The 26,700-nt window shown below is 42.6% G+C and overlaps 2 protein-coding genes across 2 annotated transcripts; both read left to right on the top strand.

The window, feature by feature from the left end:
- The first annotated feature begins 3,942 nt into the window (after positions 1 to 3,942).
- On the top strand, positions 3,943 to 7,556 carry SSMEM1 (serine rich single-pass membrane protein 1). The gene is made up of 3 exons (XM_030554439.1): positions 3,943 to 4,137; positions 5,269 to 5,329; positions 7,066 to 7,556. The coding sequence occupies exons 1-3, from the start codon at positions 3,943 to 3,945 to the stop codon at positions 7,554 to 7,556; spliced, it is 747 nt and encodes a 248-aa protein (XP_030410299.1).
- An 839-nt stretch (positions 7,557 to 8,395) lies between these two features.
- On the top strand, positions 8,396 to 25,069 carry LOC115645329 (carboxypeptidase A2-like). Its single transcript, XM_030549811.1, has 11 exons — positions 8,396 to 8,460; positions 11,620 to 11,701; positions 13,253 to 13,387; positions 14,090 to 14,188; positions 15,582 to 15,683; positions 16,589 to 16,690; positions 18,139 to 18,249; positions 18,692 to 18,782; positions 20,114 to 20,313; positions 24,408 to 24,492; positions 24,882 to 25,069. The coding sequence occupies exons 1-11, from the start codon at positions 8,396 to 8,398 to the stop codon at positions 25,067 to 25,069; spliced, it is 1,260 nt and encodes a 419-aa protein (XP_030405671.1).
- Positions 25,070 to 26,700: the final 1,631 nt, after the last annotated feature.

The raw sequence follows: 26,700 nt of genomic DNA, 5'->3' as shown, positions 1-26,700 counted from the left end.
GTGACCCATCAGTATGACAGAGGCACATTGACACCTGGCCATAATTTTACAGTGCCACACAGTGACCCCTCAGTGTGACAGAGGCCCATTGCCACCTGGTCATAATGGTACAGCGCCAGAAGGTGACACATCAGCGTGACAGAGGCACATTGGCACCAGGTCGTAACCATGCCGCGCCGCATGATGATATGTCAGTGGCACATTGGCACCTGACCATAACGATAACAGTACCACATGGTGACATCAGCATAACAGTGGCGCATTGGCATCTGGCTGTAACGGTTCAGTGCCACATGGTGACGTGTCAGCATGATGTTAGTGATATGTTGGCACCTGGCTGTAATGGTCCTGTACCACATGGTGACACATCCACATGACATTAGTGAAGCACTGGCATAGGAACATGACATAAGAATGGCCATACTGGGTCATTTAGCAATGGTCTATCTAGCCCAGCATCCTGTCTTCCATCAGTGGCCAATGCCAGATGCTTCAGAGGGAATGAAGAGAATGGGGCAGTTATTGAGTGATCTATCCAGTCCCAGCTTCTGGCAGTCAGAGGTTCGGGACACCCAGAGCATGGGGTTGCATCCCTCATCATCTTGGCTTGCAGCTACTGATGGACCTATCCTCCATGAACTTCTCATTGTTTTTTGAATCCAGTTATACTTTTGGCCTTCACAACATCATGGGGCAAGAAGTTTCACAGGTTGACTGCACTGTATGAAGAAGTACTTCCTTATGTTTATTTTAATCCTGCTGCCTATTAATTTCCTTGAGTGAGCCTCTCATTCTTGTGTTATGTGAAGTGGTAAATAACACTTCCCTATTCACTTTCTCCTCACCGTTTATGGTTTTATAGACCTCTCTTACAGCCACCCCAGTTATCTGTTTCCTAAGTTAAACAGTCCCAGTCCTTTTAATGTTTCCTTGTATGTAAGCTATTCCATGTCTCTAATCATTTTTGTTGCCCTTCTTTGTAGTTTTCTCAGTTCTGTTCTCATATATCTTTTTTGAGATGAGGTGACCAGAACTGCACACTCAAGGTATGCCTGTACCATGTATTTATATGGTGGCATTGTATTTTTTATTTTATTGTCTGTCCCTTTCCTAATGGTTCCTAACATTCTATTCACTTTTTTGACTGCTGCTGCACATGGAGTGGATATTTTTCCAAGAAGTATCCTTGAAGACTCCAAGATCTCTTTCTTGAGTAGTGACAGCTAATTTAGACCCTATCATTTGATATGTATAATTGGGATTATGTTTTCCAACGTACATTATTTTGCATTTATCAACATTGAATTTTATCTGCCATTTTGTCACCGAGTCACCCAGTTTTGTGAGATCCCTTTGTAACCCTTTGCAATTAGCTTTGGACTTAATGATCTTGAGTAGTTTTGTATTGTCTTTAAATTTTGCCACCTCACAGTGTTACCAGAAAATTTGGATCTAATTATATTAAGCCAGTGATGTTACCTAAAAATAAAGCTTTTGATTTTAAACCTTAATTTATAATTTATCCAATCTGGTAACCAAGGTTGTGGTCTGCCCTAAAGAAATTTCCAGGATATTACCAGGGTGCTTCTCTCTGATATGCAGAGGGCGCCCCAGAGTAAGCTAGTCTTGCTGACCCTTGAAAGGACAAGGATAAAGCCCTCCGATCACAAATAGGCACACAAGCAGTAATTTCTTTGAAAACAAAAATAATATTTATTTAGAAAAATAATTACAATGTTAGATACATCAGGAAAGCATAGAAATAAGTATAATAAAAGTTACAATTAAAAGAATGAAGTGGCACCGCAACAAAGACACAGACTTTATAACATATCATAATATAACCACTTAATATATTAATATAACCTATAACATTTCATCAATTCAACATATTATACTTAACTATTTACACTAACATATAATAAGTGCTGATCTAGGGAGGGGAAGATTTCATACAGACCACAGGTATCCACTTTTATTTACAGGCGGAACCCATACATTCTTGGATTGTAAATAAGATTAGATTTACACACCACCACAATTCCCTCTCGATCATCTCAAGGTCCTTCTGCTCTGTCAGACAGTGATGACTACTGGTGGCTTCTCTAGTTTCTGGGATCAGATACCTCTCTAGCTGCTGCAGTGACTCAACTGCTGTGAAGATATCTGCTGAGGAAGAACTAATTCCTGAGATGACCAGCAGGAGGCGCCACGCCAAGGAGTCATCACTCGCTACAGGTAGTCACTAAAATATGCTGTGAGTTGCGGAATCGCTCAGATATTATTAGCTCCCCAGAGACAACAAGAAGGGAAGTAACCCACACCTGGGCAGGTGTCAAACCAGCAACAACAGCCATTGTCCAGCAAGGGAGTTACAATTCAGTGACTCACTTGTGCAAGACCACAACAGGGCAATTGCCCAACCTTGTCTGGTGGCTCAGCAATGCCTAGATATGCTTGGATTTATGTTCTCCAAGCACATGGAATGAGGATATAAAATGGGGCAGAGGCTACATAGTTTATCCTTTCTCCTCTCCCATCTACACTGAAGGCAATGGGAGAATACTGGAGCTGAGGAGACTGGTTCCCAGGCTAACAGGGAGAGCCTGCATATGAAAGATTGTAACCAACCTGCAGTATCCAGCGGGGTGAGAAAAACAGCTTAGTTCAGATATTGCCTAGTTTAATAAGGTTGAGAATTTAGACTGTGTCCTTATCTTCTATTTTCCCTTGGTAATTACTCTGAGTCTTGCCTATAATTTATAATCACTTAAAATCCATCTTCTGTAATCAATAAACTTATTCTACTGTTTAACCTTATCAGTGGGTTGACTGAAGTGCTTGGTAAATCTGCTTGTCCGCTTTCCATTCATGAAATGATGAATCAATTAATAAACTTGAATTGCTCAAGAAAAGGTCTCGAGGAGTTGCAAGATAGTATATTCTGGTAGTACAGGCTGGGAGCTGGGAGGATTTGGCTGGTGCCTTTGCATGATTTGTGAGTGGCTCTGGGAGCATTCTTACAATCTGGCTGGGTATGGGGCTGCATATGTGGTTGTACTAAGCGGTAACAGCATCTGGAGGGGTTTTCTGCTTGTCACCAGTAAGTTATTGACAGGGACAACCCGGATTAGTGAGTTAAGGGGGCACAGTCCCAGGTTGCACCCTGGCGATTCTGTCACAACAACATTTTGAGGTGAGAAGACTGGGTGGGAGCAGAAGACTGGGACCATAAGGGGAGCAGCAACAGAGAGAGGAACAGTGTAGGGGGAACCCAGAACTGCAGCTGGCCTTCAAACACATATTTAGCAGTAGCAGCTGTGCCAGCCACCCAAAGACAGGAGCAGTGGGTGCCCACAACAGGCACATAGTAAGAAAAGACTATTGCCCTGGGGAAGGGAGGAAAGAGAAGAAGGGGGTGAAGGATGGAGCTATAGAGCCAGCCCATCAGGCCAGTGTGTGATCAAAGGGTTTCAGTTTTTCTGGAAGCCCTTCAATCTTTGATCCGTTTCCCAAACTTCAGAACAAAAGCAACAGAAACATAAAAATGGAAACAGAATTTTCGTGCAACATTAGGGGCCCAATCCTAGAAGGCACTAATTTTCCTGAGCTCCCATGAACTTCAAATGGAGTTGAAGGCACCCGGCACTTCAGAGGAACAGGTCTAAAAACTTAAACACATAAAGTTTGGAGCAAATGCAACTTCACAACATAATACAATAGGTCTTCTTTGTGCTTAGATTATACATCCGTGTTACTATGGTTCCAAGAATGATGTCATCAACATGTTCTAACCACTTCTTGTGATAGCTCTTGAACAAATACATGTCAACAATAGGTTACCAAGGTATCACATGGTGCATTTGAATCCACCCTGATCTCTTTCATCCCATTTCCTAATAGAGAAACGACATTATGCTGTGTCTTAATCAACTAAACTCAATGGGATTCCCTTTTCTCTATTTTTGGTGGCTTTATTTACATACTGGCCCTGTAGAGGCTATCGCCAGCCAAGAACCAGATTACAGGGAGTGTGACGGGGATGATGAAGACTTTTGTGGGGTTGTGGGGCAAATCCTGCTTTCATACTGTATTGGCATTTTGGCTATAACTCTCATCAACCACGCTTATATTTGGGTAAGAGTATTATTTTTTAAATTGATTTTACCTTGACAGTGCTTTGAAGCCCCAGTCAAGGATCAGGACCCTATTATGCTAGACCCTGTATGCATAAATAACAACAACAAAAAAACCCTATCCCTGTCCACAGAGTTTACATTGTAAAAATATATTATTATTAATTACTATGCTCCATCAGTGTGCTTGGCATCCTCCAAGGCAAAGAGAAAACATGGTCTTTGCTCCAAGGAGCTTATAATTTCAGACACACAATAAACTGGGGGACCACTAGGAAGTTGAAGATCCTGATTCTAATTTTGCTTACCTCTCTGTAAAAATCAAAAGTATCTCCTTGGAAGTCAGTGTTGTTACAATGGTGTAAAACGAGCACCCTGCAAATGAGGTCAGAATGAGGATTCTCCCAGTGGTGCTGATGACTCTTTACATATAATGGGCCAAATCCTGAAGTTCCTACTCATTCTTACTCAGCACTTTTCAAAGAGGCTGTGCAAAGAAGATGCAGATGAATGAAAGCTGCATTGGGGGCAGTAGAATGCCTCTATCTATTTTAAAACCAGTGTGTTATTTGTAATAATTATTTGTTAATCACCAGTTACTAATAATAAATTGTGCTACAAGGGGCTGAACTGGATGGCTCAGAGGAGTGGTAATGGACAGAGTCTTTTACCGCCACATCATTGGTACAAGTCCAACTCAAGTTTGTATTGAAAGATGTTGCCACTCAAAGACTATCTGGTGGCCCATGAGAAATAAATGTGGGGTCTCGGTCCAGTTTCCAGTGGACAAATGTTCTCATCACAAAGTTCATTATCACTTATTGGCAGTCTCAGCACAAAGGCCAAAGACACTGAACACTCCTCCCATCACTGGAAGGTTTCTTCCAAGTCAGTATTGAGGCTCAGCAGCAGTGCAAGCTTCTCCACATTGCCCTGCTGCTGCCATTGCTATATGTGTTCTATATGCATAGTCAACTTTATTCTCCAGGACAGTCAGGGTGACATCTTTCACTAGCCCACTTAAGAAACAAGTGTTGTACGTTGTTGCAGTATCCACTGAGTAGAAATTATTTAAAATCCTTCTAAATAGCAAACTCAATACGATATATATTTATGTTTTCTTGAAACACAGATTCTCCAGAAACGCCGAGATAAAGGACTACCTTCTGGCAAAGGGACTAGCAAATCAGAAGGTAAATTTGAGTTCTATTAGGCTATCAAAAGGGTTTTAAAAAGAGAGAGAGTGGACTGAGGATTAAAAATTAAATGTGGTCTCTAAAAAGAAGCGTTTTTAGTTGTAAGGGGGTAATAATTCTTCTGTATGAAGCATCAGTAAGGCCCCACATAGAATAATGCGAAAAATTCTCTCATTTACATATGTGTAAATCCAGAATAACTCCACTGAACAGTATGAACTTCACATGAACTCCAGCATGAACAGAGCTGAATTTGATCCAGCGTGTACAGATTTGGGTAGCTCACCATTTAAAAAGATAGTGACAAAACAGAATATAAATAAATGCAAAAATGATGATCAACAGATTGGACGGTCTGATGTAAAAGGACTTAAATAATTGTAACTCAGGGCTAGTGTGAATGTGGCAGTCAAACCCCTGGGGAAAAGGGAGGCAGACACTGCTTGTGCAGGATTCATTGTTTTATTACAGATAGGCTGTTGTTCAACTTACATGATACTCCGCCCTCCATGCTAAACAATGCTTCCCTGATGCAGGAATTGCCAAGTTTACATGTAGCCAGCTACTACAGACTGCGCCACCTGAGTACACACAGTCAGGCTGCCTGCAAGTAAGAAATGAGGAATGAGACAAATCTAATCAAATTTGGTATACAAGATGCATCTAAGCCTTTACTTTTACCTATCCATGTTACTCTTCAAGATCATCCCCGTATCTCTGCTTTGTCACTGCCAGTGTTATGCAATGATTAGATATCCTGCCTTCTCCTCTGTTCATGCACAACATCTTCACCAGTACAAAATGAGAGTGGTTGCCGGCCTATCAACCATGTGAGACTGGTTAATGTCTGGCAGCACAGATTAACAGGCTCTGAATCCATGTGGTATGTAACATGGGCCATGACAGGAGCTATAATATTGCTCTAAGGAGCCACAGGTTCTCTTGCCCAGTTTTTAAAGGAATAAAGTAAGAAGAGAAGGTAGGATCATTCTATTAATTCTGTACAAATACTTAAAGGATATGACCTAAGGGTCAAATTACCCCCTACCCAGGGTATTCTCCTTTTGGAAACAGGAAATTCACTAGTGGTGAGTTCCAGGCTCTAGTGATACCTATCCTTTGGAGGGAGAGAAGGAGGGTTTGCTCCTCCTGGAACAGACTGGATTCAGCCCTCAAAACCCATGATCCATTGGAGGCCAAAGCGGTCCATGTTTTGGCCATGTATTTGCACAATGCTTCCTTGCCAGGCTGCTGTGTGTCCTTGACTGCTGCTGTCCTACAAACTTCTGTTTGGGTATGTGGAGGTGATGGTATAGCACAGCTAGTTTACATGAATACAGACAGGATCTCTGCCTTAGGCTCTCCTTTGTCTGAGAAAGTGAAGGGGAACCTCATAAAGGGGAGACCTATTTTCTAAGTTGACTAAGAACCTATTACAAGAAGCAGTGGCCTTAAACTAAAGCAGGTCAGGTTAGGATTAGACATAAGGGAGGTTTCTCAAGGGAGGCATGGCCTACCATGTTTGGGGTTTTTTAGCTATATGGATGTGGTCTGTATCCACTGATGTAAGCTTTGCCCACTGCTGCCTGTGAGGATGTATTTTTATATCAGGTTTGCCTGCTCTCTATCAGCCTTCCTAGCCCTTCAAAGGAAAGAGAACCTGAAGGCACTACCACCATGGAGTAAGGGTCACTATGGATTACAGTGCTGCTAAACTATTTTTCTTCTGTTAGTTCCCAGGGACTCTGTCTGCATGCGTCACAGCAGCTTCAACGTCTGGGATTTCCTCAGCAAGTTCTTCAATGGGCAAAACAAAAAGCACACCTGCCAGTCTGCTGATCCTGCCTTCTATTCAGAGGTGGCCGCAGCCTGGGCCTACTTAGAAAGCAAGCAAGCAAGGTTCGTCTCAAAGCTCAGCCAGCAGACTGTCTGTGATAGTGACTTCTCAGACATAAATACCGAGGACTTGGATTCAGGGGCATCCTCGGGGAAGGAAGGCGAAACAGAATATATCCCCACCACAGCTAGCCTTAAGCAGAGAAAGACAGAACTACTAAAGCAAAGGAATACAGGGAGCCACTGGATCAGGGAACAACCCTGCCTTCACTGCAAAGCCAAGAGGACGAGAAAATGGCTATCCCAGCATTTCTTTAATCCCATGCCACCTCCTCATGGGAAGAGCAGTTCATTAGGAAAGAATTCCTCCAGGGGTACTACCACGTGACCTGCCTTCATTTGAGCTATATGTGGGTTTTCGTTTGCTTGAAGCCACTGCACTAGGTAGACAGAACCTGTGTGAAAACACAGTGTGCGAGGGTTCAAGGAAATGACTCATTTCAATAAAACTTGGCTACAGACAATAAATGTACCCAGCACAATGTGCTGGCTAATGTATGTATAAGCGTGTGTTTATTTAAAAATATAAATATCATTGCCTTGGCATGGCCTAGTGAAGACATCTCTTTCCACAGCAGGTGTAACAGAGGAGTTCCTCCATCTTAAGTATAGTGGGACAAATTCATTGAGGAACCAAGCAACTTCTGCTGAGTACCAGGGTGTGACAGGGCAAAATGGCAACAATCGTAGTTACAGGAACAGAGCCACTGCAATACAGAAGTGAGCCATACTTGTGAAAGGGGGTAGGGCCAGACTGGGCAGAGCATATGGCAGTAGAGCTCCTGTGCATTTCCAACAGGCGTTAAGGCTGCCTCCAGCACCACTGGGGGAAACACCATCTCCTTCTTGAGGGCTGAATCTCCTCTCTAGGGCACATAGAGCGTTGCCGGCAAAGCTTTGAACTTGACACCTTCCTGTGCTAGCTTTGCTGAATTTGGCCCAGCCAGGTCCCAATTATCACAACATCAGAGTGCAAAGTTCCCTTAGAGGAGAAATTACATCCTTATCTGCCCAACTACCTAGAGAGTTTTGATATATGTGGGAATTCAATCATATGGGATTCAGATACCACTTTAGTTGAAGAGGGGGGCCATGTCAGGCCCCATATATAAATATGGCCTTGCTTGCTAGATCATCGGTCTTCTGTTTCTGGCTAACCCTTCAAACATGAGGCTGATTTTGTTCTTCAGTGCCCTTGCTGGGGCTTCCTGGTGCCTAGAAACATTTGTTGGGTGAGTTACATTTTAATAGAAGATCTCTGATTCAAAGACCATGTTATTCTAAAACCTTTTTATCTCTGAGTACCTTAATTGAAAAGTTTTGGGCACATACTTTGCTTTTCATTAGCTAATTAGTTTTCACAAAATATCACCTTGGCTTTTTCTGTGTATCTCAGATCTTTTATTGAGAGGGATCATGAAGCTGTTTTGACATCCAGTGATCCAGAGGAAGGACTAAAATCGTAATGCACTTAATTATACAGTACATCTAGCGTTGTAGAGGGAACAGCAGTTTGGTTCTCAGGGGTCTGAGGAAACAATTTCCTTAGCTTGATCACAAGAGAGTTGGGATCATGCTACAAAGTTTGGGGTGTGGATTGATTCAAATGTCCCCAACGTTCAGGTTTACCTGGAATTTTGCTTCAGCTTATAGAGCTAGGGATCAGCCTCAAAAGTACGGATCTGGAAGTGGATCTGAATCTCACCGCAAAGTTTGAGAATGTTTGGACCCATGAGTTTGGTTTGGCTCATTATAGAAATTGGGTCCCATAAGGAAAACTAAAATCAGGCTCCAGATCCAAACTTTCCCAAAGCACAGGGGTTCTGAGATTCAGGGTTCTGATTGAAGCCCATCTCTTGTTTACAATCCCTTGAGATTTGCTCTGAATTTTGAGGAAGCCCAAAAATGAAAAGTGAAACTTAGTTGAAACCACCCAGTTTCACATGGTTTTGATTCAGAACCCTCATCTGGCCCCAAATTCACTAAAAAGTGGACCAAGAGTAGCTCCAAACGTTCATGAACCTTGCAAAATAGTCTGAGTTTAACCCCAATCCTGGGCAAGGTTGTTCCTTCCAATCCCAAAATTTTGCACAGCTCAGCTTCAACTTTGTTCCTCAAGCATGAAGATTGATAGCCTCTGATAATTTTTATCCGAGGTAGTGTCCCTGCAGATTCTTTTCTCTCTCTCTCTCTCTCTCTTTTTTTTTTGGTATAAATGTGTAATCTTTTTCAGAACCTTACTAAGCAATTTGTATTATAATATCTTACAGTGGGAGGTTACAACAGGTTTATTCACACATTGCATTAAAATATGTGCTTTAAGTTTGTTGCCTTTTAATCTCATTAAGTGTATAAGAACTTGACTAGAATACAATACAAAATCTGATGGATATCTGCTAGAATGTGGGAAATAGACACCAGATCCCAGTGAACAAACATCCATACATCAGAAAAGCCTGTTTAATTAACACATAATTTGCAACTTTTTTGACAGTCTAAGTAGAATGGCCAAGGATTGCTGGATACTTCTCTCTCACATTAAGGGTGGTCCCACAGATTTAAAATGAGGTATATTAGCAAGGGAAACTTGCTCCGCAGCTGTTTTCCCTGCTTTATATGTTCTATATAAGCTTCTACTGTATGACTGGAAGCCAATGGACAATAGAAAAAAAGTAATTACTAGCTAAGATAAGAGCACAACTCAGCTGGCAGGTTTGCACTATCAGAGATGCAGACCTCCCAGATGTAACAGCAGAGCTACACGGGAACGTGTACTGGCCTCTATGATTATTATTATGATTTAATATTTATATTACCGTAGCTTCTAGTGGCTCCAGTCAGAGACCCATTGTTCTGGGTGTTATAAAACACATTCAAAGATACAATCCTTGCCCCAGAAAATCTTACAATTTAAGAAGACAGATTACATACAAAGAGGAGAAGGGAGACACAGAAAGATTAAATGAAATAAATGCAAAATGACTCTCTTTTGGTCCATCCTGGAACCTTGTCAGCACTGAGTTTTCATGAGATTATTGGCCTTTGGGATGCTTGTCTTTTGACGCTGGAGACAAGAATGGAGAACTGCATTACATGTAACATCAAACTGTAGAGTTGATTTAATAGATTCATAGACTCCAAGGACAGAAGGGACCATTGTGATCATCTAGTCTCTCCTCCTGCATAACACAGGCCAATTAATTTCATGCTTCAAGTCCCATAGCTGTGACTGAAGTACAGCAAATATTTTAGAAAAAGGTCCAGTCTTAATTTTAAAATGTCCATTGATGGAGAATCTACCACAACCCTTAGTAAGTTGCTCCAAGGGTTAAATACTCTCACTGTTAAACAATTACGCCTTGCTTCTAGTCTGAATTTGTCTAGCTCAATTTCCATTCATCCAATATTGTTATTCCTTTGTATACTAGACTGACGAGCCCTCTGTTATCATATGTCTCTTCTCCACGTCAGTACTTATAAACTGTGATCAGTTCACTTCTTAATCTTTTATTTGGTAAGCTAAATATATTGAACTCCTGGAGTCTCTCACTGTAAGGTATGTTTTCCAATTCCTTAATCATTCTCATGACTCATCTTTGAAGCCTTTCCAATTTTTCAAACTCCTTGAATTGTGAACGCCAGAATTGGACATAGTATCCAGTAGCGGTCGCTTCAGTGCCAAATAATACAAAGGTAATATAAACCTCCCTATTCCCACTCAATAGTTCCCTGTTAATATAGTCAAGAATCACAGCTCTTTTAGCATCATGCTGGGAGCTCATGTTTAGCTGATCATGGCCCCCAAATCGGTTATAAAGTCATTGCTTCCCAGGATAGAATCCCACATCCTGTAAGTATGGGCTGCATTCTTTGTTCCTAGTCATATGACCTACAACTGGCTGTAATACAAATATGTTGTTTAATTGCCCTCAGCTCACCAAGCATTCCAGATTGCTTTGTTTCAGTGTCCTGTCCTCTTCAGACCTTACCACTACCCACATCTTTGTGTCGTCTGCAAACTTTATCAGTAATGAATATTTTCTTCCAGGTCATTGATAAAACTATTCAATACCATGGGTCCAAGAACTGATCCTTGCTGGACCCCACTAAAATATCAGTGTTGATTTCCTGTTTACAGTTACAATTTGAAACCTATTAGCTAGCCAGTTTTTAATCCATTTAATATGTGATTTTGTATCATGCTGATTTTTTAATCAAAATATCATGCAGTGCCAAGTCTAATGCCTTACAGAAATCTAAATATATAACCTCAACACAATATTACCATTATCAGCCACATGTGTAATCTCATCAAAAAATAACAGCAAATTAATCTGACAAAATCTATTTTCCATAAACCCATTTGATAAGATTTATTTCATTTTTGGTAGTGACCAGGTTCTTCGGGTGAAGGCAAACAGTGAAGAAGAGATTAACAAACTACAGCTGTTAGAAACACTGGAGCATCTTCAGGTGTGTCATTACACTTCCTACAGGCATTTGTTAATCTTTCAGATTGTGAGTTCTCCAGGGCAGTGATTGTGCCTCCTTTTTTTTTGTTTGGAAATTGCTTGTCACAATGTGGGAACTGTCATAAATAAATAATAACAATAATAGGCTAGAATAATAAAAATGTAGGGCTGGAGGGGACCTTTGGAGGAGTAGTCCAGCCCTCTGCACTGAGGCAGGACCAACATCCCTGACAAGTGTTTGTCTAACTTATCCTTTAAAAGTTCCAATGATCGGTATTCCACAACCATCCTTGGTCCAGTGTTAACTACTCGTATAATTAGAAGGTTTTTCGTAATATCTAACCTAAATCTCCCTTCCTGCAGATTAATCTGATTACTTCCTGTCCTACCTTCAGTGGACTTGGAGAACAATTAATAACCGTCCTCTTTGCAACGGGTCTTCACATATTTAAAGACTGTAATCAGGTCCCCCCCTCACTCGGTCTTCTTTTCTCAAGACTAAGTAAAAGCCCAGGTTTTTTTTTTACCTTTCCTCATAGGTGAGGTTTTATATTTTTTTGTCACTCCCCTCTGGACTCTCTCCAATTTGTCCACATCTTTTTTAAAGCGTGGGGCCCAAAACTGAACACAGCACTCTAGCTGAGACCTCACCGTGCTGAGCCGAGTGGAACAATTACCTCCCATTGCTACATATGATACTTCTGTTAATTTACCCCAGCATGATATTTAGTCTTTTTCACAACAGTGTCACGTTGTTGGTTCATGCTCAATATAAGAGGCATGATGTAGTAGTCTTAGCCCCATCCTGGAAACAGGAACTCCTGAGTTCTAATCCTGTGTCTGATTGCACCTGACCCAAGCAAGTCACTTTAAACTTCTGTGTTTCAGTTTCTTCCTTTTAAAACAGGGATGATAATATTTATTACTGGTCTTCTACTGGCATCATGATAATTAATTAATGTATGTGTTGTCTTATGAGGAAGATAAGCGTGATGTAAAACACTAGGCATTATAGATTTTATCACCATTGATGAGAACGTCTCTTAAAATTAATCTATTTTATTTATTTGTATTATAAACATGCAAGATAAAATATGCAACACTATAAAAGAAGCAAAAGCAATGTACATAGTATCATATAATCATCTATATATGGAGCATTTCTTGAAACTATAGCTGGTAAGGGGAAAATACAAGACAGTCATAACAGATTTGGTACTAAATCTCCTGTCACTTCTGCTGCTGAAGTGCTGTTGCAGTCAATGAAAATGCCAGCTTTTGTCTTTCCAAGAGCCTCTGTTACCGTATTTGTGAAGTGAGGACAGTAATACTTGTACGTTGCAAGGGTGTTGTGAAGCCCAGTGATGATTGTTTATATAGTAATTTGAAAGTCTCAGATAATAGAATATGCTAAAGTGTGAAGTGGTGCAAAACCAAAGGCGTTATCCCAATTTGGGGGAGTTAGAGATTTTCGGTGCTTCTTGAGAGATGTTCCCCAAAGTCCATTTTTCTGAAATGATTCCCTAATCTGTATTGTTTATCTTTTCTTCAGCTTGATTTCTGGCTACACCCCTCAAATCCAGCACTTCCTGTGGATATTCGAGTCCCCTTTCCCAGTCTCCAATCAGTCAAAGTCTTCCTGGAGTCCCACCACATCGAGTACTCTATCCTGCTTGAAGACCTGCAGGTAGACAAAAGTACTTCACTGATGCGTGATTTACCTCCCTAATCTCTGCATTTATGCTCATTGATGTTATTTATAGTAGAAGTAGTAAACAGCACTAAAGATTCCTACCTCTCATAAGCCTATCTGTACCAATGCAGGTTTCCCTAAATCTCGTGAAAGCCAACTACAGATCTCACAACAGGCACCAGATCAGTGATGCAGGGTCTGTTTTAAGTTCTTCCTTCCACATGGATAGGCTTCCTTTTACTATTCTTTGTAGACCCTGTATTTAGCTATTAAAAATCTGACTAAATTTTCCAAGAACGGCATTGGCTCCCCTCAAGTTACTAGAACTCTACATCACAGTGTGAGAAAAACATATCTCTTGGGCATTGAACTGTGGGACTCTTGACAAGCAGTATTTCCAACAGACCAGTTAAATCACTGTTAACTCTTTGCAGTAGCAACCTCGTTCCTTTTTCAGGAATTCTGACACTATCCTCATTCAGCTTAATGTTGACCATTTAAATACCAACAGTGTTACCTATTTCACTGACGATGAATTTAGTGGAAACATCCAGCTGTTCTGCAGTTGAGTCTGGAGTCTGACACTGGGGGCAGAGCTTGTGTGGGGTGCGCCACTTCATTTCCCAATTCTGACACTTGATTAAAATCCTACCGAAGAAGTTGGCCTTCCTCACAGATTTGAATTGCTTGGTTTAGGTCATAGTAGAGGAAGAAAAACAAGAGATGGTCAACAATCAACGAAGGGAACGTGGCACCGGTAATTTCAACTATGGAGCTTACCACCCCTTAGAATCTGTAAGTATTTCAAATTCAGCTCTTTGGGAGAGAGATTATTTAATTCTGTCCTGCTTTTGCATGTTACCTCAACTCAAACATTCTTTATAAGTACTGTATGTTGCATTCCTTCTTGGCTTCCTTTCTGCATTCTCTGCAGTGGTTTTAATATCTCATACCATTACAAGTAGGTCAGTTGTGTTTTATAATGAGTTTATTTAGGACTCATCACACTGAGGGATTACTCTCAGTTGCTAAAAGGTAGGAATATTACAAGCGAGTGCTCAACAAACCTCTCCACACAGGTCTGCCAATACTTCTCATTTTGTTACCCTTGTTATTCCAGTCTGGGGCCCACACATAGGTCAATCAATGTACTTTAATCCAGGCCTGCAGCATCTCCATTCCAGCGCTCGGCTCCCACATTGTTAGGCTAGGTCTGGTTGTATGCATGGTCTGTTTTGCTGCTACAGGAACCGGCGTACCAGACTAGATGGAGCAATGTCTTGCAGGTCCTATTTTGCTGCATTATGTGGCCTCCTGTGTCTTGATGTACAGCTATTGAATGTCACACTTATTTTAGATAATAAAAATGCTTAGTGTACGGTCTCATCAAATTAAAATATGTCTGATTTGGATCTCACTCTGTTTTTTTTTTTTTTTAACCAGTGTAACTCTATTGACTTCTGTGGAGTAACTGCAGATTTACCTTGGCATGAATGAGAACAGAGATAGACTCTCTAAGTGCACCAGCAAAGTGATTTTATACAACTTTCTTCCATGTGACATTGGTTGTGACCAATAGTGTGTGAGTTCAGTGTCAGAGATGCCAGACCATCTTCCACGTTGCTCTAACGATCAGTCTGGAGCTAGTGTTATCCCAATACCAAGGAGTGAGGACTCAGGTCCCTGCTTTGGGAGAATGGCATCAAATAATACCCTACAGGGAACCCGCTTTTCTGACCTACACACAGAGCAACGTTGGGGGGCTTTAGAGGAAACCAATTCTAGCCCTTCTCAGCTAAGAAAGGTCTGCCGTTATGCAGAGCTTTTGAGGGCAAAAATTGAGAAGTAAAGGGGTGAAGAATGAGGGGATCCCCTTCTCAGAAATATACGGTCCAAATTGTTTTTGTGTAGGGTCTTTTTTATAAACTGCACCCCAAAATGCTTTGCAGAATTAGATCATTCCAGATCAGAGATAGATAATAGCTGAAGGAGAGAATAATGAAGCTGTACAGGCAAGAGAGAAGAGAGGTGTTTTGTGACGGTGGAAAGTAAATGGAAAGTAAGGTGGAGAAATACAGGCAGACTGCAGGCAGCGAGCATTACAGAGGAGAAATCTCTCGCATCAACACAAGGATTAGCATAAAAATATTTGATAGCATATAAATTCTGTCATTATTTTAAATTTTAGATTTATGCAGCATTGGATGATCTTGCAGCTGAGTATCCCAGCCTTGTGAGCAAACAGGAGATTGGAAAGTCTTATGAAAAGCGACCCATGTACATTCTCAAGGTATTGTTCCTGTGCATTTAACAACAACTTTACATTTCTCTAGCACCTATCTGTCCAAAACATCCCAGAGCATCTAAAGAGAGAAATCACTCCATCCACCACTAAGCTGCCGCCACCGCCGGTCGTTAATGGGACAGCTGTTCAGCAGAACCGAGCAACCCCTTTTAAAAATAACTTTGCCAAGGTGATACTGCAGAAAGCAGCTTTATGGAATTATCCACATTTGAATTTGGCCAGGACGCTGGGCCAACACCCTGATTCTTGCAAAAAAAAATATTATGGGATCTTTAATCACTGCAAATAATCAGAACCTTGTGTTTATGCCTCAGGGACTTCAGTACCTTTGAAAAACTGGAGCCTTGGTTTGCAAAAATAGAAAAAAACCCTGACGCATTCCAGATATTGGCTTTGTTCAATTCACCTTGGTCCAAATGGGAAAGCCACTGTCATGGGTGAGATTGAGTCGCTTACTTAGCTCTTAGGTGGCACTGTGCCAAAGATGCTCATTTAGAATAATGATACATACCCTTAATTTTTGGAGGATCCTGGCTAACTTAATAACAGATATGAATAATGAGCACATTTGGGGGCTGGTGAAAATATGATGTGTGTACACAGCGGCTTCCTCATCAGAAACAGAGGAGACAGGGAGCAGATGCTGTAGCAAAAACTGCAAATGACAATATTAGGTCAATGAACTGGTAAATCTGGCAGGATTACCAGCAGCATTAAGGCAAATATCCCATCACGGGGTCTGATTCTCCACTCCATTACACCAGTTTTATGCCATTCTGACCCATTGCTTTCCCATTATTTCCGATATTTCAGATGGAAAAAAGAGTGGGATTGGAAGTGAGAGAACTCACGCTAGTGAGTGTTTTTAAAGTTTCTGTTTCATTTTGCAGTTCAGCACTGGAGGAACCAACCGTCCTGCCATTTGGCTCGATGCCGGTATCCACTCCCGAGAATGGATCACCCAGGCAACTGCATTGTGGACAGCTCAAAAGGTTAGTGGATTGACTTTCTTTTCTCCTGGGATGGCTCCTGACTATTATTGATTGATAAAACATTTAAAAGAATACATTGCCTATATACAGCACCTTTCATGAAAAGATACCAAAATGGTCTACTGTATATACTTTGCCAACCAAGGTTTATAGGGATTGCTTCACCCATCCATGAAATACACCCATTTCTGGGTGGAAAGTGGCAGCTGTTTAACACTGTACTGAAATTTAAAACAGGTAGTGAAAAATGCTGCAAACAATTAAACTGTAAGGGAAATTTTAGGTCAGAAAAATGCAATTTGGTCAGGACATCAAATTTAATTGCCCTACTCTTGCGAAAAGTCACATGGGATCTTTAACAGCAAATGTCAGTAATTCAGTTTTATGTCTCATCTGCACTTCCAGCAACACACTGACTCGTATCACTACATTGAGACATTAATTCATTATTGCCTCTGAGAGAAAAAACAACACCTACTGTAAGAAAACAGCTTATTCATAAATCTGCAGTATATTTTACACAGATCAAGGGCTTGATTCTCCATTCTGACTTCTCAGTGTGTTACAGTGATTTTGCACTCATTTTGCGCAGGAATAAATATTTACATGGCATGCAAGGCAGGAGAGAATCAGGCCCTAGATGTTCTTTTGTAGATAAATATTTATTTTCTTTCTACTTTGAGCATGTATTGTAACCCAGCCAGAATTAGGTACAGTATTAGCATGGCAAGTATTCTATAACGATCTAACATAACCCAGAATCAATTATATTGATTTTTATGCAATTAATAATGCTTTACTTGTCTGTAGTACTTTTTATCTAAAGATCTCAGATGGCTTTACAGCAATTTATTCAGTCTGATACCTCCTCTTTGTGGTAGGTCAGTCTTACTAGCCTCATAACTAACGGGAAATTGAGGCACAGAGAGGTTAAATGACTTGCCCAAGGTCTCACAGTGAAATCACTGACAGAACTGAGAATAGTATCCAGGAGTCATGACTCCCAATGCTATGCTGTCACCACTACCCTACACCTGTACAATTACATATTGTTTAGAGACAGTCACACCAATACAATAGATGACATACCAACAAGACAGGACCTTTTAAAGTATCTTATTTGTCATCAAGTTTCAGGGCTCACATTCCACTGAAATGAATAAGGGTGGTTCACATCCCTCAGAGCTGTTGTTTCAGTCTGCGGTCTTGGAAAGAAAGAGTCGCACTGGGAAGGTTATCTTTGCCAACAAAAAGGCCAAAAAATTAAATTATTTTAAAATGAGAGCATACGTTTTGCGGATAATGACTAAGTCACCAGAGAAATGCAGCTGTATTGTACACCCCAACCCTGCTTAACCCCAACCCCAGTACATAACTATTACAGTACGAGCATTTGGAGAAGAAGCGACTCTGATAAGCATTTTGGAATGTATTTTGTCTCTGCTTAGATTGCATCTGAGTATGGGAACAATCCATCCATCACCTCCCTTTTAAACAGAATGGACATTTTCCTGCTGGTTGTCACAAACCCTGACGGATATGCATTCACTCATACCAACGTGAGTAACCACGGTGTGATTACATCCCCAAACAGAATCAGCCACTTCTGGACGCTGGGCAGTGATCTGCCATGCCATCAAAGAATGGAAAGTTTTGTTTTAGAAAAACACATTCAGCTGATACATATTTAGCCTTGTAAAGGTAAATCACAATAGGATAGGGTCACCACAGAGACCTACTTAGCTATCTAATCCATCATTGTTCCCTCCTGCATATTCACCAGTGCTTCCGTTGGTCCATCCCCCTTGCCAGTCTAACAGAAGTCACATTAGGTTTCTCTCTTGCACTTATGGATTCATAGATTGCAAGGTCAGAAGGGCCAATTGTCATAATCTAGTCTGAGCTTCACTTATAGATGAATGGTAACGATTTCTGACTGGAAACTTTAATGAAATCACCAAGCTTTGCTCCTTTTGAACCCATTATGTTTCTTTATTTCAGAATCGTATGTGGCGGAAGACACGTTCTAAGAATTCTGGGAGCCTGTGCATTGGAGTTGATCCAAATAGGAACTGGGATGCAGGCTTTGGAGGTAAAAGAAGAGTTTTCATCTACAGTTGTCACTACCGAAGCTGTTTCCCTTCCATGTACCCAGGGCCAGCTCAACCCATTAGGCGATCTAGGTGGTTGCCTAGGGCGCTAACATTTGGGGGATGGCGACCGTGGCAGCCGGATGTTCGGCCGCCCCCGGCGGCAGCGGTATTTCGGGGGCAGGACCTTCTGCCACCTCTGCCATGGGCACCATTTCGGGGGTGGGACCTTCCACGGCCTAGGGTGCCAAAAAAGCTGACAGCGCTCCTGCATGTACCTAGTCATAAGGGAACAATCTAGGACTTTTTAAAAGTGATATGCAAAATATAGGCATCTGCAGCATTATAGGGCTGAATGCCCAGAGTATGTCAGGCTAAACAGGGCATCTAACACATTTACTAGTTCAAAGGATTTTTTGCTTAGGTTTCAATATGGTCTAGCTCTGCTTGGATCAATGTCTCCTTCATCAATGTGACATCCCTCCCAGCATGCACTGCTGAGGATGTCACATCAATCACTGACTCCCTCTACTATTGGCCTCTAGACAGTCAGGTAAAGGCCTGGAAAAATTCTATTTGGTTTTTTTTTTTTAATAAAATAAGATGGATAAGATCAACTTGGATTCTCTGCAGCTTGAGGTCTTCAAACCACAGTCTGAAGACTTCAATAACTCAGACATAGGTTAGGGGTTATAGAAGTGGATGGGTAGGATTCTGTGGCCTGCTTTGTGCAGGAGGTCAGACTAGATGATCATATTGGTCCCTTCTGACCCTAAAGTCTATGAGTCTATAACTATTTTCAATTTCCCATGTTATTATTAACTTACATTTCTGCATCAGCTTGGAAGAAAAAAGTCTATCAGCTCACATGTTATATACTCAAAAGTTAATGTATCAGATTCTGATCTCTATTATACTAATGTAAATCCAGGGTAACTCTACTGAAGCCAGTGGAAGTACTCCGGGTTTACAATGGGGTTACCGAGATCAGAATCTGGCCCAATGGATGTAGAAGCCAGCATCATAAGAGATTCAGAAATAAAATAGTAAAAGCTGACAGTAATCATATTTCATAAGAGTAATTTCTTGACTGATTGTCAGGGAGCAAAAGAAGGCATGAGTTATCTATCAATCTGTCTTTTTCTAATTTTCACTCTCTTGAAATACTTTTCTATCATCTATCAGTATGTCAGGCCTTGTCCCTGAGAAAAGATCTGTTGCTAGAGTTTTCACTGTACAATATTAGGCATCTTCATCTTTGTGTCAATCTGCATTGAATTCCCTTGAGTTATAGTTTTACAGATTTACCTTTGATCCTCACTTGCACCAACAGGCCCTGGAGCCAGTACCAACCCTTGCTCTGAGTCTTACCATGGACCCAGCGCCAACTCGGAAGTGGAAGTAAAAAATGTCGTAAACTTTATCAAGAGCCATGGGAAGATCAAGGCCTTCCTCACCCTTCACAGCTACTCTCAGCTTCTGTTGTTCCCCTTTGGGTATAAGTGCACCAACCCTGCTGACTACAATGAGCTGGTGAGATATAGCAGCTTCTTGACCCTAAGCCTTCCTCTGTCCTGACTGAGTTGCCTAGGGTGACCAGACAGCAAATGTGAAAAATTGGGACGGGGATGGGAGGTAACAGGAGCCTATAAGATGCCTGGTCTACACTACATGTTTAAACCGATTTTAGCAGTGTTAAACCGATTTAACGCTGTACCCGTCCACACCATGAGGCCCTTTATATCAATATAAAGGGCTCGTTAAATCGGTTTCTGTACTCCTCCCCAACGAGAGGAGTAGCGCTAAAATCGGTATTGCCATATCGGATTAGGGTTAGTGTGACCGCAAATCGACGGTATTGACCTCCGGGCGGTCTCCCACAGTGCACCATTGTGACCGCTCTGGACAGCAATCTGAACTCGGATGCACTGGCCAGGTAAACAGGAAAAGCCCCGCCAACTTTTGAATTGCATTTCCTGTTTGCCCAGCGTGGAGCTCTGATCAGCACGGGTGGCCATGCAGTCCCAAATCCAAAAAGAGCTCCAGTGTGGATCGTACAGGAGATACTGGATTTGATCGCTGTATGGGGAGACAAATCTGTTCTATCAGAGCTCCGTTACAGAAGACGAAATGACAAAGCATTTGAAAAAAAATCTCCAGGCTATGATACAGAGTTCACAGCACAGTGCTGTGTGACAAGTGTAATGGAAAGCCAAAGAATCAAATGGATGCTCATGGAGGGAGGGAGGGGGTGCTGAGGACTCCAGCTATCCCACAGTCCCCAGCAGTCTCCGAAAAGTGTTTGCATTCTTGGCTGAGCTCCCAGTGCCTGTAGGGTCAAACACATTGTCTGGGATGGCTCAGGGTATATCTCGTCAATTTACTCCCTCCCCCCCCCATGCGAAAGAAAAGGGAAAGAAATCGTTTCTTGACTTTTTTCAATGTCACCGTATGTCTACTGAATGCTGCTGATAGATGCGATGCAGTGGCAGTGAAGAGCAGTATCCGCTCCCCTCCACTCCCCGGTGGCAGACAGTACAATATGACTGCTATCCGTCATCATAATCAGCCCGTGAGTGCTCCTGGCTAGCCTCAGGTGAGGCTAGCCGGGGGCGCCTGGGTAAAAATAGGAATGACTCCTGGTCATTCCCAGTAGATGGTACAGAACAGCTGGTAACCGTCCTCATCATAGCAACTGGGGGCTGAGCTCCATCAGCCCCCCCACTTTCATGTGTAAAGAAAAGATTCTGTACTGCCTGGACTATCATAGCAGCGGGATGCTGAGCTCTTCTCCCCCGCACCACTTAATGTCCTGCCTGGACTATCATAGCAGCTGGAAGCTGCCTCCCCCTCATTTTATCTCAGTAACAAGTTACTATTTCTTATTCCTGCATTCTTTATTACTTCATGACACAAATGGGGGGGACACTGCCACGGTAGCCCAGGAAGGTTTGGGGAGGAGGGAAGCAATGGGTGGGGTTGCTGCAGGGACACCCCCTAGAATGGCATGCAGCTCATCATTTCTGCGGGCTCTGACACGGAGCGGCTGTGCTCTCTGGTTCTCTGATACACTGGTTCTCTAGTACACTTGCCCCATATTCTAGGCAGGACTGACTCTATTTTTAGATACCATAAAGGAGGGAATGACCCAGGGGGTCATTCCCATTTTTGTCTTTGCGCCCCTGGCCGACCTCAGCCAAGGGCACTCATGACAGCAGCAGACGGTACAGAACGACAGATAGCCGTCATCTCATTGCCAATTTACAATGGCAGCAGACGGTACACAATGACTGATAACCGTCTCTGCTATCATGCAAAGGCAAATGAATGCTGCTGTGTAGCGCTGCAGTATCGTCTCTGTCAGCGGCATCCAGTACACATACGGTGACAGTAAAAAAAAGCTGAACGGGCTCCATGGTTGCCGTGCTATGGCGTCTGCCAGGGCAATCCAGGGAAAAAGGGCACAAAATGAATGTCTGCCGTTGCTTTCCCGGAATAAGGAATGACTGATGACATTTACCCAGAACCACCTGTGACAATGATTTTTGCCCCATCAGCCACTGGGCTCTTAACTCAGAATTCTAAGGGGCGGGGGAGACTGCGGGAACTATGGATAGCTACGGAATAGCTACCCACAGTGCAACGCTCCGGAAATCGACGCTAGCCTCGGACCATGGACGCACACCGCCAAATTAATGTGCTTAGTGTGGCCGCGTGCACTCGACTTTATACAATCTGTTTTACAAAACCGGTTTATGTAAAATCGGAATAATCCCGTAGTGTAGATGTACCCTAAGAAAAAGACCCCAAAATCAGGACTGTCTCTATAAAATCGGGACATCTGATCATCCTAGAGATGCCTTTCATATTTTGAGTGTTAGCCAAGTATTAAAATGCCATTTTAAAGACAATAATCATGGGCTAAATTCTCCCCTCACATGGACCAGAGCAACTCCATTAAATTCAATGTGGCTTCTCAAGTGTGATTGAATGAGACTCTGGCCCCCATACACTATCTTTAAAATCTGATCCTTCCCTCCTTCATTGTTTTGCTTATGGTTGTGATTTTGAACACATCTCTAACATACGCATTCTTCAGGTGGTCTTTCTTGATTGCACCACTCATCCATCCAGGGGCAGCTCCAGGCACCAGCACGTCAAGCGAGTGCCTGGGGTGGCAAGCCACAGGGGGAGTTCCTACAGTTACCGCAAGGGCAGCACGCAGGTTGCCTTCGGCAGCATGGCTGCTGAGGGTTCGCTGGTCCCACGGCTTCTGCGGACCTCCTGCAGACAAGCAGCCAAAGGCAGCCTGCCTGCCTTGGTTGGGGCGGCAAAATACCTAGAGCCGCCCCTGCATCCTTCTCAACATTCGTATAACAGTGGAACCAATCATTTGCTCATGTTTCTTCTTTGTTGCCCAACACTCAGTGACATACGTTAAAACTGGACAGACCACCGTTTTATAGACTTTGTCTCTTAATCTTACTGGTATCTTCCTGTCACGTACTACACCACTTATCTCTCTCCATTTGATCCTAGCTCTAATTTCATCCTCCATTTCCCCATTTTCCTGGATTCTGGAACCCAGATACTTGAAACTTTGCATTTTTGGTATTGTCTGACCATCTAGTTTCAAGGATAATTCTTCAGTGTTTACTTGATTGAAATTACATGCCATATACTCTGATTTTCCTCTGCTTGTTTTGAGCCCATGCCTTGCTGTGAGGGAGTGCAGGCTCAGATGGTTTGGTCCTGACAGCAATCTGGGTAGGAGAGTCCCAACAGATCAAGACTGAAAGAAAAAGACAGAGAGGCTGACACAAGAAGTGATGGGATGTTATAAAGGAAGATTTGTTAGCAGGTGGTGTGACAAAGGATAGGACTTTGAACAGTATCAGAGTCTGGATCTGTAAAAGCAGCAAAGAGTCCTGTGGCACCTTATAGACTAACAGACGTATTGGAGCATGAGCTTTTCGTTGGACATTGAACAGATCATTTTGGAGGGAGAGGACTCATAGAGTGGACTCTTTTTGATGGGATTAATGCAAGGAAGAAGAAGACAATGTCTTTAAAACAGAAATCACTACTTGTGTGAACAGGTGGTGTCTCACCACCCTGTTCCCAACACAGGACTCTCACACACATTAGGTCTAGTCCCAGCTTTCTGGTTCTCTTTAAGTATGAGAACATCCACAGTTACATTAGACAGGATAAAATAATAACAATATAAATATTTTTAAGAACTACACACCACGTATGCGTCAAACCATACACCAGCCACTAACTCATGGGAATTTGGAAGAAACTTTCCCAGTCGGGAGATTATACTATAATTATCCACAGGGCTTTCTTGCACTTTCCTCTAAAGCACATAGTATGGGCCATTGCCAGCCAGGATACCTCCCAAAATATTGTAAACATAGTGGATGCTGTAGCTAGTGTCCAGCTATACAGCAATTCAGACATTAATAGATTCAGTACAACTAATTTTTGGTGGGTGAGGGTCGGCTCTAAACCAATTTGGATATTTTCTTAAATGAGGCTTGGGGTAGAAACTCTCTTGTTTTAGTTTGAATGTTTAATCTTCCTAATCTGACTTCTTCCTGACTCTTCCGTGATCCCTCTAGGATACCGTGGGGAAAGCAGCTGCCAGTGCTTTGGCTTCACTGTATGGCACGACGTATAAAGTTGGGACCATTTGCTCAACTATCTGTAAGTATTGAGCAGTTCTGCGTTTGATGGGCTGTAGTGAGGGAAGGGTCCACCCCTCCTTCCTCAAGGTGGGGACTTCATCCCACTAGAAGGTCCATCCTTGTACTGATGGGTCAATGGGATCCCTCACTAATTGCCAACGGATCTCCCACAGGCTGAGCTAATGTCTGACCCACACCAATGTTACCTTAATAGGGCCCACTCCCAGAAATTCAGTGCCATCTGAGTAGTGCACACCCAGCCTAGTAAGCTCCTTTACTTCCTCATACAGGACCCAATCCTGAAAGGTGCCAAGCATGCTCATATCCAGGGGACTCCATCTACTAGCCTGCGCTGGTGCATCTGGACACAAGCCAGCTCACTCAGTGTGGTTTCTGTCTCTTTTTCAGACCAAGCCAGTGGAGGCAGCATTGACTGGTCCTATGATTATGGCATCAAATACTCCTTTGCCTTTGAGTTGCGAGACACAGGTCGCTATGGCTTCCTTCTGCCAGCTAGTCAAATCATCCCTACTGCGGAAGAGACCTGGCTAGGTCTGCTAAAGATCATGGAGCATGTGCGAGACAATCAGTCATAGAAGTAGGGAGGCAAATCAACAGTATAAAAAGAATGAAGCCAACAGTAATTTAGGAAAAAAAACCCGAATCTGATTCCTTTGTACTAATGTAGTAGTATATTCAGTCCAACTACTGTGAGATGCATCTGTCTGTAAAGATTCCTTGCTGCACATCTCTTGTCCCCGCCTTTGCTTTTCCATTCTTACACAGTTTCAAAATGTTAGGACCAGGCCAATATTCTGTAACAGACCCTTTTGTGGTTCTTCAGAAAGAAACACAGGTAGCAGCCTGTGATTAAATCAAGAGTAAACTTGTAGACTTCAAGGTCAGAAAGGACCATCAGGTTCATCTCATCTGACCTCCTGCACATCGCAGAACCTCGCCCACCCACTCCTGTAACAGACCCCTAACCTCTGCCTGAGTTACTGATGTCCTCAAATCATAGTTTAAAGGCTTCAAGTTACAGAGAATCCACCGTTTACACTAGTTTAACTCTGCAAGTGACGCAGGCCCCATGCTGCAGAGGAAGGCGATACCTCCCCCAGGGTTCCATCAGAATAGGGTGAAAAATGTGACTGCCATAATTATTGGTAATTGTGCCCAGTCAGGCAAAAATACAGGCCATTTACCAGCTAGGTGAAGAGGCCAGGGCGGGGACCTGCACTGGGGTGGAGACAGGAGTGTGGTGGGACAGTTACAGAGGCTGCTTGAGGGTTCAGCGAAGATGGGAATTATTTGCCTTGGAGAGGAGGAAACATATGTCCGATGGGCTGTGCGTGTGGCACAGCATCCTGGTCTGGGTTCCAGCAAATCTGTCTCTGTGTGAAACAACTTCAATCCAAGCCTTTAGCAGTTATTCCCAGTATCTGAATTTTTAGCTCATGTCTCCCAATTGCTAAATCCCCGGTACCGGTATTAAACTGCCTTCCTATCCATGTTGACAATCTGGTTTGTACTTTTCACCTGACCTTTCTTAGTTTTCCTCAAAGTTTCTTCTTTTGCAATGAAAATAAAACTAACTTCCTTCACCTGTGTTCAGAACTGCGATTCTGCAGACCTGGCACCATCTCTCCTGCTGGTATCCCGTCTATGAGACAGAAACGAGCACTGTAGTTCGTATCTCAGACAGATCTAACAAGGACCTTATATTTGAACTGAATGTCAGCAGGGATTAGCACTTATTCGTTGCAACCATCTACTCAATCCTCACAACACCCTTGTTACACTTAGGAAACTGAGGCTTGTAAAGGTTAAGGGCCACATTTTCAAAAGTATCTTCTACCTCTGGGGTCCCAGTTATAAACACTGCCTGATTATCAGTGCTGCTGCGCACTTACAATTGGCCTCCACTTATTCAGGGGCCTACATTTAGATTTGGGGACCTAACTTTAGGCACCAGGTTTGAAGATGTGGTGTGGGTAATATCGCTTATCCATCACTGAAATGCTATTCCCCCTCATAAGTCCCAGGGCGGGGGCAGGTTAGAGGCACAAGGGGAGGGTGTCAGGGATGAGAGGGGGAGTAGCCATGTCACTGAGTGCTACTGGGGATTCCGGGTTTCTGTGCAGACCATAGGCACTCCTGGGGAAGCTGCTGTAAGTCAGAGAAGCAGAAACGCTTGCTTTCACTTACAACTTAGTCTCGTCAGCAG

Source organism: Gopherus evgoodei, chromosome 1, assembly GCF_007399415.2.
Source record: "Gopherus evgoodei ecotype Sinaloan lineage chromosome 1, rGopEvg1_v1.p, whole genome shotgun sequence".
In the NCBI taxonomy this organism is placed as follows: Eukaryota; Metazoa; Chordata; order Testudines; family Testudinidae; genus Gopherus; species Gopherus evgoodei.
The sequence above is the reverse complement of the archived record's forward strand: the minus strand, read 5'-3'. Positions and strand labels throughout refer to the sequence as shown.